Genomic DNA, 14,165 nt, shown 5'->3' with positions numbered 1-14,165 from the left:
GGCTTCCGGTTCATTCCCTCCAACGGATCACAAAATGGAGCCAAGAATGGACGCACAAGGGCAAACTCCAGAACTGCAATTCACACGCAACCTGAATGGAACCAAACCTGACTGTTGCAGCCAAATTTCGTCAGCAACGTCGACTCGCCATGCCGTGCGCTGTTCACACATGGATTGCAAACGCTGCAGCACCACCGCTCCGACATTTTGAGACTTATCTCGCACACCCCAAAGTAAAGGTTTAATGAATACCTGTAGAATGCGCTTGTGAATCCCTTGTAGTAGTCCGTGTTTCCCGTCATTACAACAAAAAGGGGGGCATGTCGCGATTGGCGATGGCGACGGGCCTGGACGGTGCCTGGGTGGTGACGGGACGGGCTTCGTTGTGTGCGGGTCGGATTCAGGGATTTCGCCAAGACTTGGGTACAAGGCTACTTAGGGTTGGGGTTGTAGGAGTGCACGTGGATGTGGATGGGTAACCGACCTCTGTTTTTGCCCTTGCCGTACTTTGGAGTAGCGCTCGTTGGATCTCATGGACTCCCCGACACCTATGTTCTTTGCCAGCATGAAGGCAAAACAGGTGGACGCCCGCCGCCTCAAGGCTGCTGGGTGACCAAACTTTTCCAGACCATGTTCATTCTTGGTCTCCTCTTTCATTACACCACCCACACAGATGCTCACCACCACCGCATCCTCCCCGACGTTTCCATCGCATCAAGTCATCAACACCATCTCGCGCAACGCCGCCGCGAAATAAAAGTGCGACGCCAAAACTCCAGCGCCTAGACCGGGAGACAAGACCGACGCTGCTTGCTCCCTCCGCGTCTAGCGCCCGAGAGCCAACTGCCACCCCATCAACCACTCCATTGTGTGTGTGTGCCCCGTCACCGTCCAACCAGTGGATCGCCCAATTCCCGAACCGCGAACCTGGGCCAAGGCACCAACAATAAATCTATTTCCTCCAACCTCGCCGACGTTCTTTCCTACATCATCTTCACTTGCCGCAACAACCAACCTTGGAACCGTTTTGCCCACGCCCAGTTATCAATCAGCCGTTAGATTATACTCACGATTTCAGCCTTACGCCAAACAACTCCCGAGCAATGGCTCCTCACGTTAAGAGCAGCGCTACTCCCAAAGACCGACGAAAGTCGAACGGGGTCGGCGTCTCCGTGGCCAGCTCTAATGGCGCGTCGTCCAAGGTTGTCACCCTCGCCGTGACACCAAAGAATCTACGTGCTATTGTCGATCCTGGTTATGTCAAAGAGGACACGCCAGTTCTCAAAGAGACCAACGATTCACCTGTCGACTCGGCCGTCATCCCTGCCGTCACGAATTCGGCTGCTGAGAATGCGTCCGACTCAAATGCAAACACTCCCGCGGCTGGTACCCCGGCGCCGCAGTCTGGCCCCATGGGCCCACCTACTGATGGGCTGAAGAAGAAGGGCGTTAAGCGGGCGGCAGGTGCTGGCGTGAATGGCAATGGTGAGGCCAAGGTTCGGGGCAAGCCGGGCCCTAAGAAGAAGCAGAGGCTGTGAGTACTCTTCCCTTCTGCGCCTTTCTCCCTTTACAGGTGAAGACTGACAACCACACAGAGACGACGGTACCATCGAGGGCGGCCGAGGCGGCTTGGCTGCGCACAAACTTGGACCCAAGGCTAACATGGGCGCTATCAACGCCGGTCTCCGAGCTCTTGATCGGTCTGGCAAGCCTTGCCGGAAGTGGACCAGAGGCGGATTCACCCTCAAGAGTTTTACCGGCGTTGTCTGGGAGCTTCCGCGCTGGACCGCGCCGCCTAAGCCACGGCCGGAACTAACGGCAGAGGAACCCACTCCGGTTTCAGCATCAGCCGCAGGCAGCAGCAAAGAAAACATCGTTCCGGGCGAGAACGCCCAAGTCAAAAGCGAGTCAAGCAACAACGGGGTGGATGTCGAGATGCAGAACGCCCCTAGCTTTGCCGCCGCCAACTCAGCCGCGCCTTCACCGGGACCGACTCCAGCACCAGCACCTGCATCAGTACCGACAGCCATTGCCGTATAGGTATCTCCGCTTGCAGCTCAAACTTTTCAGTTAAATACATGAACGTTGCTGTTGAAGCTTGGCCATAGTCGGCTGGGCATCAAGGGTACGGTTGTTAAGAGCATTCGAGCATCGCACTGGGAGGAAAAGGAACAGGTTATGGGGGGGGTATCCTCCCACAAAAGCTCGTTTGCCCACCGAGGCAGGAAGCAACACTTTTGGCGTTTATGGCGTGTAAGCAGGGATGTGGAAGAGTTTTTTTTTTTTCTTATCCCTTTTCTTTTGTTTTCGTGGGAATTAGAGGTGTACATGGCCACAGCGAGGCCCGGAGTTGGCGTTTTGGTATTAGGGGATTCTCACGTTTGATCGACGAGTGTTGCTTACGGGCTTCACTGGCGAGTGTCTTACAGCTTTAAGATGAGGACATCGCGACCTTTGTAAGCACCTATACCCGAGCATGTAATTGCTATTATCATTCCGGTAGTAATTGCGCGGTGTCGCGCTTGATTTCACCACATCATCGTTCTCCCTCAGACGGCTAATTGTCGTCACGATGAACTTGGGTACAACTCAAAGCTTTGAGTACCGGACATGTCTGACTGAAAGGTATTGCTGTGGCGCCTTTGCATCCTTTGAAGGGATCTCGACATGGCACAAAGACACACTTCGAAGAAAGCTGTCATGATCTGGTTAGTCAGATTCCGGCTCTGTTTTTGGAGCGTCGCGCTTTGAATCGACATCTTCTCCAATTGTGTTCCACAGTGTCAACCTAGACAGCGGGTCTTATCTTGGCACTGATTAAACCAAGTGAAACAAAAGTTGCGTACGGGCTCTCTAAACCCATCAAAAACAAACGAGGCGTGGTGTTGTTGCTTGTTGCTTGATAGCCAGTCACATCTGTGAGGAGGAAGATTCTGACCAATCAGATGTCGCTATGCCTCTGGAGGACTGAAGCGGTGCGAAACCAATTATGACGGCAGGCAATGCAGACCTGTCGGTGTCAGTGACTGCCGGCCGCCGGCATCTTCAGACAAGGATATTGGTCACAGGTACCTGAGCTTCTCAGAAAGTCTATGAGAAGAGCAAATTAACCTGATCAATTTAGATATTTAGATGGCTTCACTGTCACAGATGTTCACTTGAATTAACATCCCATATGAATAAGGATAGTCCCGTCCAACTTGATGCGTAGGTAGGTGACGGCAAGCTGAGGAGTTGGGAAGACATCGATATCTCTGACTACGGTGGATCATTCACCCCGCTTCATTCCTAGTGAGGATGTCATCCATCGTAAAGCCACCGAACTTGCTCCCCTTCAGGTTCGTTGCTGCCACGGCAGCCGCGATGCTCAATGTTAATACTAACGACTACCAACAGGCCAGTCCTGATACCAACAGACCATTCCTTAACTGTACCTATGTGCTCGGTCCTATACCTGAGGCGAGGCAAAATTAAGATGGAATTAGGGAAGCATGTGTCCCGTCCTGTAGGTGAGTGACCCCAGCATGTGCCAGGTAGGTAGGTACCTGCCTAGGTAACCCACAATAGACTAGCTGGGCTGCTGACCTCACCCTAGGTGGTTCCCGCTCCATTGCGATAGAGCGGGAAAGCGGGACTGGGCACCTCGAGGGCCCTGTTGATAACAGCAACACCCACCTACCTACCTACATAATAACGGGCGTGAACCTGCTCCCTCGACGCCCAACCTTCCATCCCTTCGAGCTCGACATCTCGCTAGTATACTCTCTAATGTCAACTGGTTGACTTTTGAATATCTTACAAGATCCTCAACCGCCGGCACTTACAAATTCACTGCCGCCCACTTTGGCAAATCGGAGAGCAACTTCCAAGTCAGGCCGTTCGGGAAAGTGCGTACATGCGTGGAACGCGGTAGTACGCCGGTAGGTTCCAGCTCCAAGCACGACCATTTGCTGATTGTGTTTGAATGCTCACTCGTCTAATTATGACATAGCGGCCTTGGATTGCTCGTGCTCTGCAATTTCCATAACGAATCGCCTTCCACCTCCGTCATTCGCACACCACACCCACTCTACAGTACACCACATCGGTTCAAACCGCTCCCGAACCCAGCATCCATCTACTGCCACAACCCGCATAAGGCCAACTATAGCTGCTGCTTCTTCTTCTCTAGCCAGACAGCTTCCACACAACAAAAAACTTTCTTGGACAGCATCACATCAGCGACACACCTCGGTCCCGCCTGATACTCCTCGGATATCGATCAGTTCCGGGAGGCCAGGTTCCTTGGGCAACAGCAAGCCAACCCAGTCCCCTGGGGCATTACCGGCGTTTACTCCGACCAACATACACCCCTCCGCCCTTCCTACTCAGTCGCTCAAATACTTCTCACACTATGACCAACCCAAACCCATTTCCACGCCGGATGTCTTCATTTGCCTCGGCCAATAACGGCTCTCGTCCCGTTCGATCTGCCGGCTTCTCCCACTTGCTGAACCCATCCCCCGACAGTGGCAGCCATGGGAGTGGCGCGAGCTCGCACACCGGCGCGCCCTTCTCCTCACTCGATGCTGGCGCCGCACACTTAGGGAATGCTCCTCATGGGCTGGACGAGGGGCGCGGGTCGCATCGGACGTCTGGTGCTGACTTGCCGTCTTTCTCTCGCGCCTTTGACATGTTCACGAGCAAGGAGCCGTTACTGGCGGGGCTGAATACGACGTACAGCGGAGTTGGATCCTCGGCCAGTGTCAGCAAGACAGGTTTTCTTTCGCCTTCGTATCTGCGAGGATCCGGTTATCTAGGAAAGCTCGCAGAACAACACAAGGCCAAGCTCATGGCTGACAGAGAAACTACAATGTCCAAGGGGCCATCTGGAACGGTCTTTGCCGGGAATACAGGGAACACGGAAAGCAGGTCTGTGACGCTTCACACAAAGCTTCCATCCGGCATACACAGAGGTGTGGCGTTGAATTTGATAGAGCGTCCCCCTGCATCAGCTGAATTCGAAGATGCCGTTAGCCCGCTCCCTACTCGATGGAACAGTGACGACAAGGACCATACTGTGGAGGTGTTTGGCGATGGTTACGAAGTAAAATACACAGGCTCAAAGGGATCAGAACATGAAGCCGGCGCGATACGAGCGGATAATCCCATGCCCATGCAGTGTGGTGTATACTACTTTGAGGTCATGGTATTCAGCAAGAAGCGAGAAGAGTAAGTGTCACTTGGGCGTTAACGTCTCTTGGGCCTCCAGTTTGCTAAGCCGGGTAAACCGATGCTAACCTGACCGGGACCGCATAGTAATATCATCGCTATCGGTTTCGAAACCCGAAAGGCACAATTGTCGAGGTTCCCGGGCTGGGAGGGGGAGTCTTGGGCCTATCATGGTAATGACGGAAAAATCTTTGCCTCAGGGAGCAATTCGGGCAGATCATATGGCCCGACGTACGGTGCCGGCGACACAGTGGGCTGCCTAGTGAACTTTCGGACAAATCAGGTCTTGTTCACGAAAAATGGCGAGGAACTAGGTATGCTTGACCGCAAGATTTGGCTGTGTGGTGATGACTGACATGTGATGTGTATAGAGATTGCCTTCAAGGACCCGAGCTTCAGAGATCCTACCAAGAGTTTTTATCCTGCCGTCGGGCTAAAAAGGCCCGGAGACCACATTTGGGTCAATTTTGGTCAAATTCCCTTCCAGTACGACATCGACGGTTACATGAAGGTGAGGCTACTCAAATGCATTCTCCACGCGATCTCGATGTGACATTAACGAGATATTATGCAGAAACAACAAAAGATGGTCACAGACAAGATCAGAAGCACGGATACTGCTAATCTCGCGCCCCCTCTAAACGATACCGAGCTCATTCAGCAACTGGTAAGTTAACTGGGTCCCAGTCACATGGTCCTTGAGAACTAACGGCTTCAAAAGGTTTTGCAATTTCTTCAACACGATGGTTATGTGGGAACTGCCCGTGCCTTTGCCGAAGAGATACATATGGAAAAGCAGGCTCTCAACATGGACGCCGACGTTCCCGTTGAGGGCGTCAATATCAAGGATGACGAAGATGCGAATAACAGGCAACAGATTCGCCGTGCCATCCTCGAAGGCGACATCGACCAGGCTCTCATCTACACCAATCAATTCTACCCCAAGGTGCTGGAGGAGAACGGTCAGGTATACTTCCGGCTGCGCTGTCGCAAGTTCATCGAGATGATTCGAAGGGAGGCCGAAATGAACAGTTCACTACAAGAAGCCGGAGTGAAAGCTAAGAGCACATCTCAGGGTCGACACCATACTGGCAATGACACGCAACGAACGTATAGTCAGAACCCAGGCGGAGAGGACGAAATGATGACGGAAGGCGAAGAAGAGATGATGGACACCGAAGAGGATGGTAGCGAGCTGAGGACAGGCGATCCCGAGGACGAAACCATGGCGATGCGCGCTGCCGGAGTAAGCGAGCTATGTCAGGATGCCCTGGAATATGGCCAAGAGCTTCGTGATGAATTCAAGAACGACCCAAGTCACGAAGTCAGCAAACACCTTAACGAAATTTTCGCGCTCATGGCGTATCCAAACCCTCTTGAAGTCAAGGAAGTCGCGCACCTCCTGGATGGAAAGGGGCGCGTTGCTGTGGCTGAGGAATTGAATTCCGCCATATTGAGTGAGTTCATTAAATCGCTTGCTTTTCCTCATTCCGTACCATTGTGGATATTATGCTAACACTCTCTGTCACTCACAGCGTCCCTGGGGAAGTCTTCTCGCGCAGCCTTAGAGAACCTCTACGCCCAAACAACGGTCCTCCTCGAAGATCTTAGGAAGGACGGAGGCGACGGCGCGTTTGTCACGATCCAAAACATTCTTGACGACATACCCAAGGCACAGGTAAATTAGGATTTGGAAAGTACTTACAAGGCAGTTTATCGGTACACGGATCAGATGCGGAAACAGATGCAGGAGCAGTATCCTATTCTTCAGGGTCTGGAACCGGAACTATGGTATCAATTTCGGGATCCGCTTTTTGCACAGGGTATCATGGAATTGAACCCGGATATGGATCTGGATGTGGATGTGCCCGACCTTAATCGGACTCTTTTCTGAATGGTTAAGGGGGAGTTTTGACGAAGTGGTATACACCAGAGGATAAGCATGGCAAGACAGAAGAAAATGAGACAAAGGCTAGGAAGGAAGAAGAAGAAAAAGAAGGGGCCAAGAGCTCGAATGACATCAGCAAAGAGATTATAATTAGGTATGGGGTCGGCATGGGTTTCCACGACAAGCGCAACCACGTACGCACGCTGTGGTGGTATCGTTTCGATCGTCGGGTATTTGGTATGGCTAGGAATACATGGCATGCATAAATGGATGCAGCGTTGAGCGTTGAAGAACATGCATGTAAGGATTGGGACTGAGATTGGGTTGGTTCTTATAAATCGAGTAGAGCACTAGGCTAGGCATCATCATCATCATCAGCAGCAGCAGCAGCATCATCGTTAGCTTCGCTGATTAACTCGCATGGAAGAGTAAAGAAATGACTTGATCGGCTTGTTGCGAGCATTGGCCGCTCTGCACAGAAAGCAATGGACTACATCATCGACACATGCCATCTGAGTCTCACTACTGTGATTGTGGTGTTCTCGGAACTACGATAATACATCTCATCTAACAATGCTTGTAGCGGCTCAACTCTAGGGCATCAGTCACCTCTAGCCACCAGACGACAGCCAGGCAACATGGCAACAATGCTTGTGGTGATAGGAATTATCTCATTCAACTAACAGCCAGGCCCGTGGATATCATAATATTTCCCCGTAAGATGACATCGACAAGCCCTTGTAGCGGTAGTCGTGCTCATCGACGTCATCACTCTCCATCGTCTTCAACAACTTCTTTCACGGCTGGAGCAAGTGATGTTGCGAAGTAACATCTTTTTTCCGTATGTACGCAAAATTGGCTCTGCTTCTTCTTCACCCCTAAACGTCTGGCATGGAACACAGTCCATAAAGGGAGGAGTAGCAACCGTCTATCTCTTGGCCGCGCTCATCTCTACGCTAACAAGCAAACCAGCCAACAGCCTCGTCGCGTTCATCCTCTATAAATATATAGGAGAGGGTGATAAGCCTGTTCCACTTATGAACGGTCCCATCATCCCACTAGTGAGCTGGTAGACCACTCATCAGATCTTCCTCCTCCTCAATGTGGAACGACGACTCTTCGAAGCCACCACCGGCGCTCTGAAGGCCAAGCTTGTGTTCGCGAGCCGCGTCGAATTGACGTTTAACCGTGTGACTAATATACTCGCGGTTGCTGGCCAGGCGCTTGTTGGTTGCCTCGATGATGGGCTCCAGAGCCTTGATGCCTTGCATCACTTTGTTCACCTGGGCCGAAAACTCCACCTCGGACATGCCCTGCGCGGGCGACGATAAAAACGTCAGATAGGCTGGGCTGCCGTCCTTTGGGCGCTCGATAGCGCCCTGCAGACTCCCGTCGGCGATCATGCTTTGTACGAGCTGATCTACCGCTTCTACGGTCGGTAGCGGCGCGCCTGTTTCCGCACTCTGTGTCCGTTCCTGGATTTTCTCAAGGGAAATGTTAGTGTAGATATTGCGCAGGTTGATGATTTGCCACCGTTGATAGTGAGCCAGCACCAGCTTTGCGAGCTCAACGTTCCCCTCATTGGGTAAGAGCTCGGAATTGATCACTTCAAATTCTCGGACCAGATCCCCGGCGGTTTCCGATTTGAAAGCCTGAGCAAACAACTTGTAGGGTTTTCCCTGGGTTGCGAATATCTTCTTTGCCGCTTGCGAGGTCGTTTCCGGCAGTGTTGGTGGCTTTCCGGTCAGGAGCAAGCCGACAAGGATCCATTTGTTATATGCCTCCGTCATGATCTTGCTGCAACCGCCGTCTCGCGTCGGATACGTAACACATCGTTCAAAGGCATCAAAGGCTTGCTGCCACATCCGGCGCTCTATGAAGCACAGGCCGCATAGAAAATCGTACTGAAGCACGGCGGCGCTGGTAAGAGCGTCGGTGAGCTGGCTGTCGGGGTTGATGTATGCTGGTGGAGGGAGAGACATGTCGCAAAGGGGCTGGGCTGTCGACATGCCCTTGGCCGGCATATAGATGATAGGTTTCTCAATCAGAGGTAGTAATGCTCCGACATTGCCGGTATTGTATGCCAGCTCGACCAGGTTGCAGTGGTGGGATGTGATGATAGAGCCTGAAGGGTCAAGTCTTAGGAGGGCAGCAGTGACCAGCTCTACGGCAACAGAGGCCTGTCTTCGAAGTCAGCAACGGCAACGATGCAAGGAAAGAAGTATGGAAACCCTACAGGAAACAAGCCGCGTTCGCTATACGCCTCTTTGAGAACATCTGACCAAGTGCTTCCCTTGCACCGTATTTGGCGAGCATCAAACTGGAGGAAGAACTGGGCCATATATGATGCCAAGCTCTCATGTGCCTGCTGAGAGGTCCACCCGGGTGACTGTAGTAGAAATTCGAGGATCATAAGATATGAGAGGGAATAGACGGCGGGGTTGACATGCTACGCAAACGTTATCGGGTCAGCTGTTTGGACGACTCTGTACAACGGACACTCCAGGTTTGGGGGAGTACTATGTACCTACCTTTAGAATATCGTCGGCGGACTCCCTTATCCACTGCGCATTGTCCCGGACGAGTTCTCGCACCCTCTTGGCATGTTGCTGGCTGTTTTGGTAGTATTCTTCGTTATCAATCCCAGCGGCCGGTGGAAAGGCCGTCAGGACCGTAAGACGTGCGTCCATGGCTCGCCGTCTAGATACGGGAATGCTGGCGGACAAAAGGCTTGACGGCAGCAAGTATGAGGACGACTGTTCGCGGTGGTACTGATGGATTTCAATGGCTCAATGCAACTCGAAGAAGCGTCGCCAAAGCTGCGCGGCGCAGGTAGGGTAGCTGGTGCCTGCGCTGGTTCTTCTGGGATCTCGAGGCAAGAATGCCAATGACGCTGATGGCTGGGTAATATGCTGATGACGCCGTGTATCGATGGATAGGTCACAAGATGTTCGTGTCGAAACGGATAAACAGCGTAAAACAAACAATCGGCGGCTTGTAATATGGGAATCGGCGGCTAGGTATGGTTTGGATGGAGACTATGGTTTGTAATAAGGTGAAATCAAGAGCACCTTTGCGGCCTGCCTTGTTGTACGTAGTGGTGGTTGTGGTCGGTGCAGTGCGCTGGGGCTCAACTCAGCTGTCAGTTTCAAGAGGAAAGCTCCCCCGCGATTTGGACAACTGGGGTGGAGACCTACACACTGCGAATGCTGGGGTCAGCCTGGTTCGGGTGCTAGCTAGCAAAATAAATGATTGGCTACCTCCACAAATAAAAATGGAGTCTCAGCCACGACCTGTATATTCAGCCTCAGTGTGGCTTGCATTGTTGGATGAACTTCACACTTGCACGTCGCCAGGCTCCAGTCTCACGATACTTCAACGTCACGCGTGATTGTCATCCTGGGCTTTCTAGCGTTCCTCAGTCAGGATTTCACATAACACCACGGTTGAGAGCACACTCCCACTGAATCATGCAACATGAGCGAGCGCTATACATTTCATATCGTCTTCCGCGGACGGCAGCGCATAATCACTCCACCCTTGAAGCTGGCTCACTCACCAAAAAAGTGATAAAACCAACGACTCTATAGACCAATCTTCAGAACACTCTGAGCGAGCGCCCAGGGAGTTTCACCCTAAGCGAGTACTGAGGGATTATCTAAGTCCCAGGGATCTCACCACGCCTGTATCTCTTGCTCTTGCACCATACATCACATTCTGTCTCGAGGTTTCCTTCGGTTATCCCCCACTCCCCGTGTGAACTTGTATAAACTAAATTTTTCAGATTTCCAAACCAAATCTTCATACTTCGCGGTCATGTCCCAAACGATAAAGAAAAATAAATTAAAAAAATGCTTCGCATATATGACGTCCCAAAGCAGAAATCACCCCGACTGGCCAAGTGGCTGGTCGCTCGTTGGCGGCCATGGTCGTGGGCTTGAACTTGTTGGCCACTTGGATCCAGTCTATGAGAAGAAGCGAATAATACCCGGTCGAAAGGTAGGTTAGTTGCATCGTTTTACCACAGTACATGGACAACCCTTCAAGTTGCAAACCGCCCGCCCGAAAAGGGGCGAGTGTCCTCCCTTATCCATGACTCTACCTTTTTCGACTAGCCTCGTTGTTGTCATTGCCGTTGTCTTAACTGGGGGGTTAACGGTTACCCAGGCAACACCAGACAACTTAAGCAGCCAGCCAGCGTGCCATCTGTCGTTCTTGTTGTCCAGCTGTGCACCAATGGAAGCAACTCACAGGGGCAACTACCCCTGGTTAGTGTCCCGAGACCACTTCCAGGAATTCTCCCCATCCTCGTAAGCCGATCCCATCCACTGAGCTGCTATGCCGCCACCGCCGCCTTCGGCCTGCTGCTGCTGCTGCTGCTGCTGGTGTACCTGGGCCTGGACCTGGACTCGAGCTCCTCCCCCTCCCAGGGGGCCGCCCTCCCCCTTGCCCTCGTCTTCAGAGCTGTCGGGGGTCGTGGTGGTTGGAAGGAGGCGGTATGAGTGAGGATTGGGGGGAAAGCCGGGAGGAGCATCGATGCGGCGATGACTGTTGACAATGCTGGGATTGCCGCGAGGGTCGCGAGGTTGAGGTTGGGCGGGTTGTCCGATGGGACCGAAGCGGCAGGGGCCTTGGCTTAGGATCTGGGGGCCTGTGGGAGGAGCGTCTTTGTTAGTCACGGAAAGCAAGTGACACGATTCACGAATCTCATCTGGCTTACCGGTGGGGATTGGAGAGGGTCCTGAAGAGCCACCTCCAACACTCGGACGCCAGTTGTTCAACTCTCGAGGACTCGAGCTTTTCTCACGCTGATAACCACCGCCTCCGAAGCTCTTTGCTCCCATGCTGTTCGTGGCGGCGTGAGCCTGACCTCCCACCCCCATCGCCTCACCCCCACTACCAGATGCCGACCCTTGATCAGCCGAGCCTCTGCGCGAGATCGGACTTCCAGAAGCCGTAGTCAGAGACCGACGACGATGGGGAGCGCCACGGAGCGCGGTCAGATCGATGGGTCCCTTGCTGGTGCTCGACTCGTCGTTGCTGACCAGCTGCTGTCTCTGCCTCATCAGCTCGGCTTGCTGCCGCTTATACCAAGCAGGCAAGCCATGGAACAGACCGAGCATGTGCTGAGTAGCCCTGTCATAGGGCATCTCATGCTTGTACTTGCAGCCCTGCTGGGTGAAGGCACAGGTACCCTCGTGCACCCACTTGTCGCAGAAAATCTTGGCTCGCTTGGGGCCTTGGCCGTGCAGAGGAGGGGGTGTCAGGTAGGCGGTTGCGGTGGCCTGGTGAGTGAGGCTCGTATTGGCTGCGGGACTGTGGCTGGCCAAGACGATTTGGTCGATCTGCGACTGCGGTAAATCAACTTGTCAGTCATATACCCAGCTTTGTTGGGGTGTGATGTGAGGGTGTGTCTCAAATGGATTCAGTACAACATTCTTTTGCTGGCCGGAGCTAACTGTTGTAACACTGTTGGGGTGATATCGTAGATTTCTACATACCTGAACGGCATCACCCTGCGCCACTTGAGTCTGAACCGGTTGAATGTTGGTGTTGCGCTCGTCGGCATCCAAGGCCTGGGGAAGCTCAAGTACGAACAGACGAGAGATATCCGACTCGTAAGCGGGCACACCCACGAGGGGAGGAAGCATATCCGCTGGGACCAGTCTCGTGTAGCGGCCGTTTCCGCGGTCGTAAGCGTAGGCGTAAAATTGGTGGGGATATTGCGGCCGCGTGTTCCGGCGAGCCTGTTGCGCTCTCTCCTCCTCTTCTTGTTGAAGTCTTTGCCTTTCGAGAAAGTACCGCGTGTTTAGCGTAAAGGGGACGTGAGTGACGATAGTCTCTACTCTGGGAGAAGACTTGGTTGTAACGACGGCAGTATGACGAGATTGTTCCCATTCCGGGCTGGACTCCTCTGACTTAGCAGCCTCTGTTGCGGACTGATTTCTGGGAGGAGTCGGGGCAAAGTCCATGCTCATTGGAGAGGCAGGCAACCCTCTTTGGAGTCTCCAGTGCATGTTGAGATCCCTTCTCTTAATGGCGATAGGCGAATGAGGCTTTGGGATCTCGCTGCCTGGAGAGTTCTGGTTTGGCTCCATGATAACTGAAGGCCTGATAGGAAGGGATTGTGAAAAGAATCAGCCAGCTCTATAATAACGCGTGAGTGGATGAACCGTTCTAGCTGTGACTACAAAAAACACTCTGAAGCACCAGAGTGCTAGAAAAGCAAAGCTGAAAATTCGGAGTTCTAGGTGTTGAGAAGCTGGAGCTTAGAGCTAGTTCGGGCCCTGCAAATGTTGATCCAGAGATTGAGTCGGACTAAGCTTGGTGGGTGTTGAGAGGGGTATTAGTAGCAGCGGAGTAATAGTCGTGTTTGGCTAATCCATCCATGCCGAGTCTAAGAGGAGAAAGCAGTAAAGTTTGATAGCGGACCGGATCAAGGGTGTGAACGATACAGGAAACACTGATGGGATGATTAGCATGACGCTGAATCCGCAACTGTGAGTGTCACATGGGTTTGACCGCCACTGAAGACGGAAGCAAAGCAGAGAAACGCTTAGCAAAGAGCGTGAACAAAAGGAAAACACGTACCATCAACGATGTCAACAGCCCAGTGGCATCAAGCTGGCCACCCCTTGATTCCCAGCAAACGAGGGACCTGGGTAAACGTTGGAAGATCCGGGGTATCCGTCACAAGATTTATACCGCCTATTCATACGCGGAGCTATGTCTCCAACGAAGGAAAAACTGGAGCAAAATGGCGGAGGGCGAGCAGCAAGCCGTTGAAGGTCTGTGGCAAGCAGTATCCGGGGAAGAATGACCTGGCAGCCCGAGCCAGGGACATGAGGAGGTATATCATAGGCGACCGGGAAGCAAAGAGCAAAGGTTGGGAGCCGCAATCAAGGCATCTAGACAATCTGGGAGTGGATCTCCAAGAAACAGATGGTGAAGCGGGGTGGTGAAAAGGACATTGAGTGACGGACTACCTTTTTTTCTACCCTGTCTGCCCTTCCGCCTTCCGTCTACAGGGCTTGCCTAGTCGTCCTCTTGAAGCGTCGTTGATGTT

The 14,165-nt window shown here is 52.7% G+C and overlaps 4 protein-coding genes across 4 annotated transcripts; 2 read left to right on the top strand and 2 right to left on the bottom strand.

The window, feature by feature from the left end:
• Positions 1 to 532: 532 nt before the first annotated feature.
• NCU01410 (DUF1711 domain-containing protein) lies at positions 533 to 2,578 on the top strand. The gene is made up of 2 exons (XM_955740.2): positions 533 to 1,534; positions 1,596 to 2,578. The coding sequence occupies exons 1-2, from the start codon at positions 1,104 to 1,106 to the stop codon at positions 2,038 to 2,040; spliced, it is 876 nt and encodes a 291-aa protein (XP_960833.1). The 5' UTR covers positions 533 to 1,103; the 3' UTR covers positions 2,041 to 2,578.
• Positions 2,579 to 3,441: 863 nt separating this feature from the next.
• Positions 3,442 to 7,526, top strand: NCU01409 (ran-binding protein). The gene is made up of 8 exons (XM_955739.2): positions 3,442 to 3,509; positions 3,596 to 3,920; positions 3,992 to 5,211; positions 5,299 to 5,525; positions 5,583 to 5,722; positions 5,786 to 5,878; positions 5,933 to 6,668; positions 6,747 to 7,526. Exons 3-8 carry the CDS (start codon positions 4,394 to 4,396, stop codon positions 6,896 to 6,898), a joined length of 2,166 nt encoding a protein of 721 aa, XP_960832.1. The 5' UTR covers positions 3,442 to 3,509; positions 3,596 to 3,920; positions 3,992 to 4,393; the 3' UTR covers positions 6,899 to 7,526.
• Positions 7,527 to 7,611: 85 nt separating this feature from the next.
• csn-3 (COP9 signalosome-3) lies at positions 7,612 to 10,227 on the bottom strand. The gene is made up of 3 exons (XM_955738.3): positions 9,631 to 10,227; positions 9,336 to 9,548; positions 7,612 to 9,279 (listed from the first exon to the last, which is right to left on the bottom strand). Exons 1-3 carry the CDS (start codon positions 9,787 to 9,789, stop codon positions 8,158 to 8,160), a joined length of 1,494 nt encoding a protein of 497 aa, XP_960831.2. The 5' UTR covers positions 9,790 to 10,227; the 3' UTR covers positions 7,612 to 8,157.
• A 344-nt stretch (positions 10,228 to 10,571) lies between these two features.
• NCU01407 (hypothetical protein) lies at positions 10,572 to 13,071 on the bottom strand (the record flags this gene model as incomplete). The annotated part of the gene is made up of 3 exons (XM_955737.2): positions 10,572 to 11,750; positions 11,820 to 12,444; positions 12,601 to 13,071. The coding sequence occupies 3 exons, from the start codon at positions 13,069 to 13,071 to the stop codon at positions 11,359 to 11,361; spliced, it is 1,488 nt and encodes a 495-aa protein (XP_960830.2). The 3' UTR covers positions 10,572 to 11,358.
• Positions 13,072 to 14,165: the final 1,094 nt, after the last annotated feature.

The sequence above is a fragment of the Neurospora crassa genome, linkage group V (genome assembly GCF_000182925.2).
Source record: "Neurospora crassa OR74A linkage group V, whole genome shotgun sequence".
NCBI classification, from domain to species: domain Eukaryota; kingdom Fungi; phylum Ascomycota; class Sordariomycetes; order Sordariales; family Sordariaceae; genus Neurospora; species Neurospora crassa.
The sequence above is the reverse complement of the archived record's forward strand: the minus strand, read 5'-3'. Positions and strand labels throughout refer to the sequence as shown.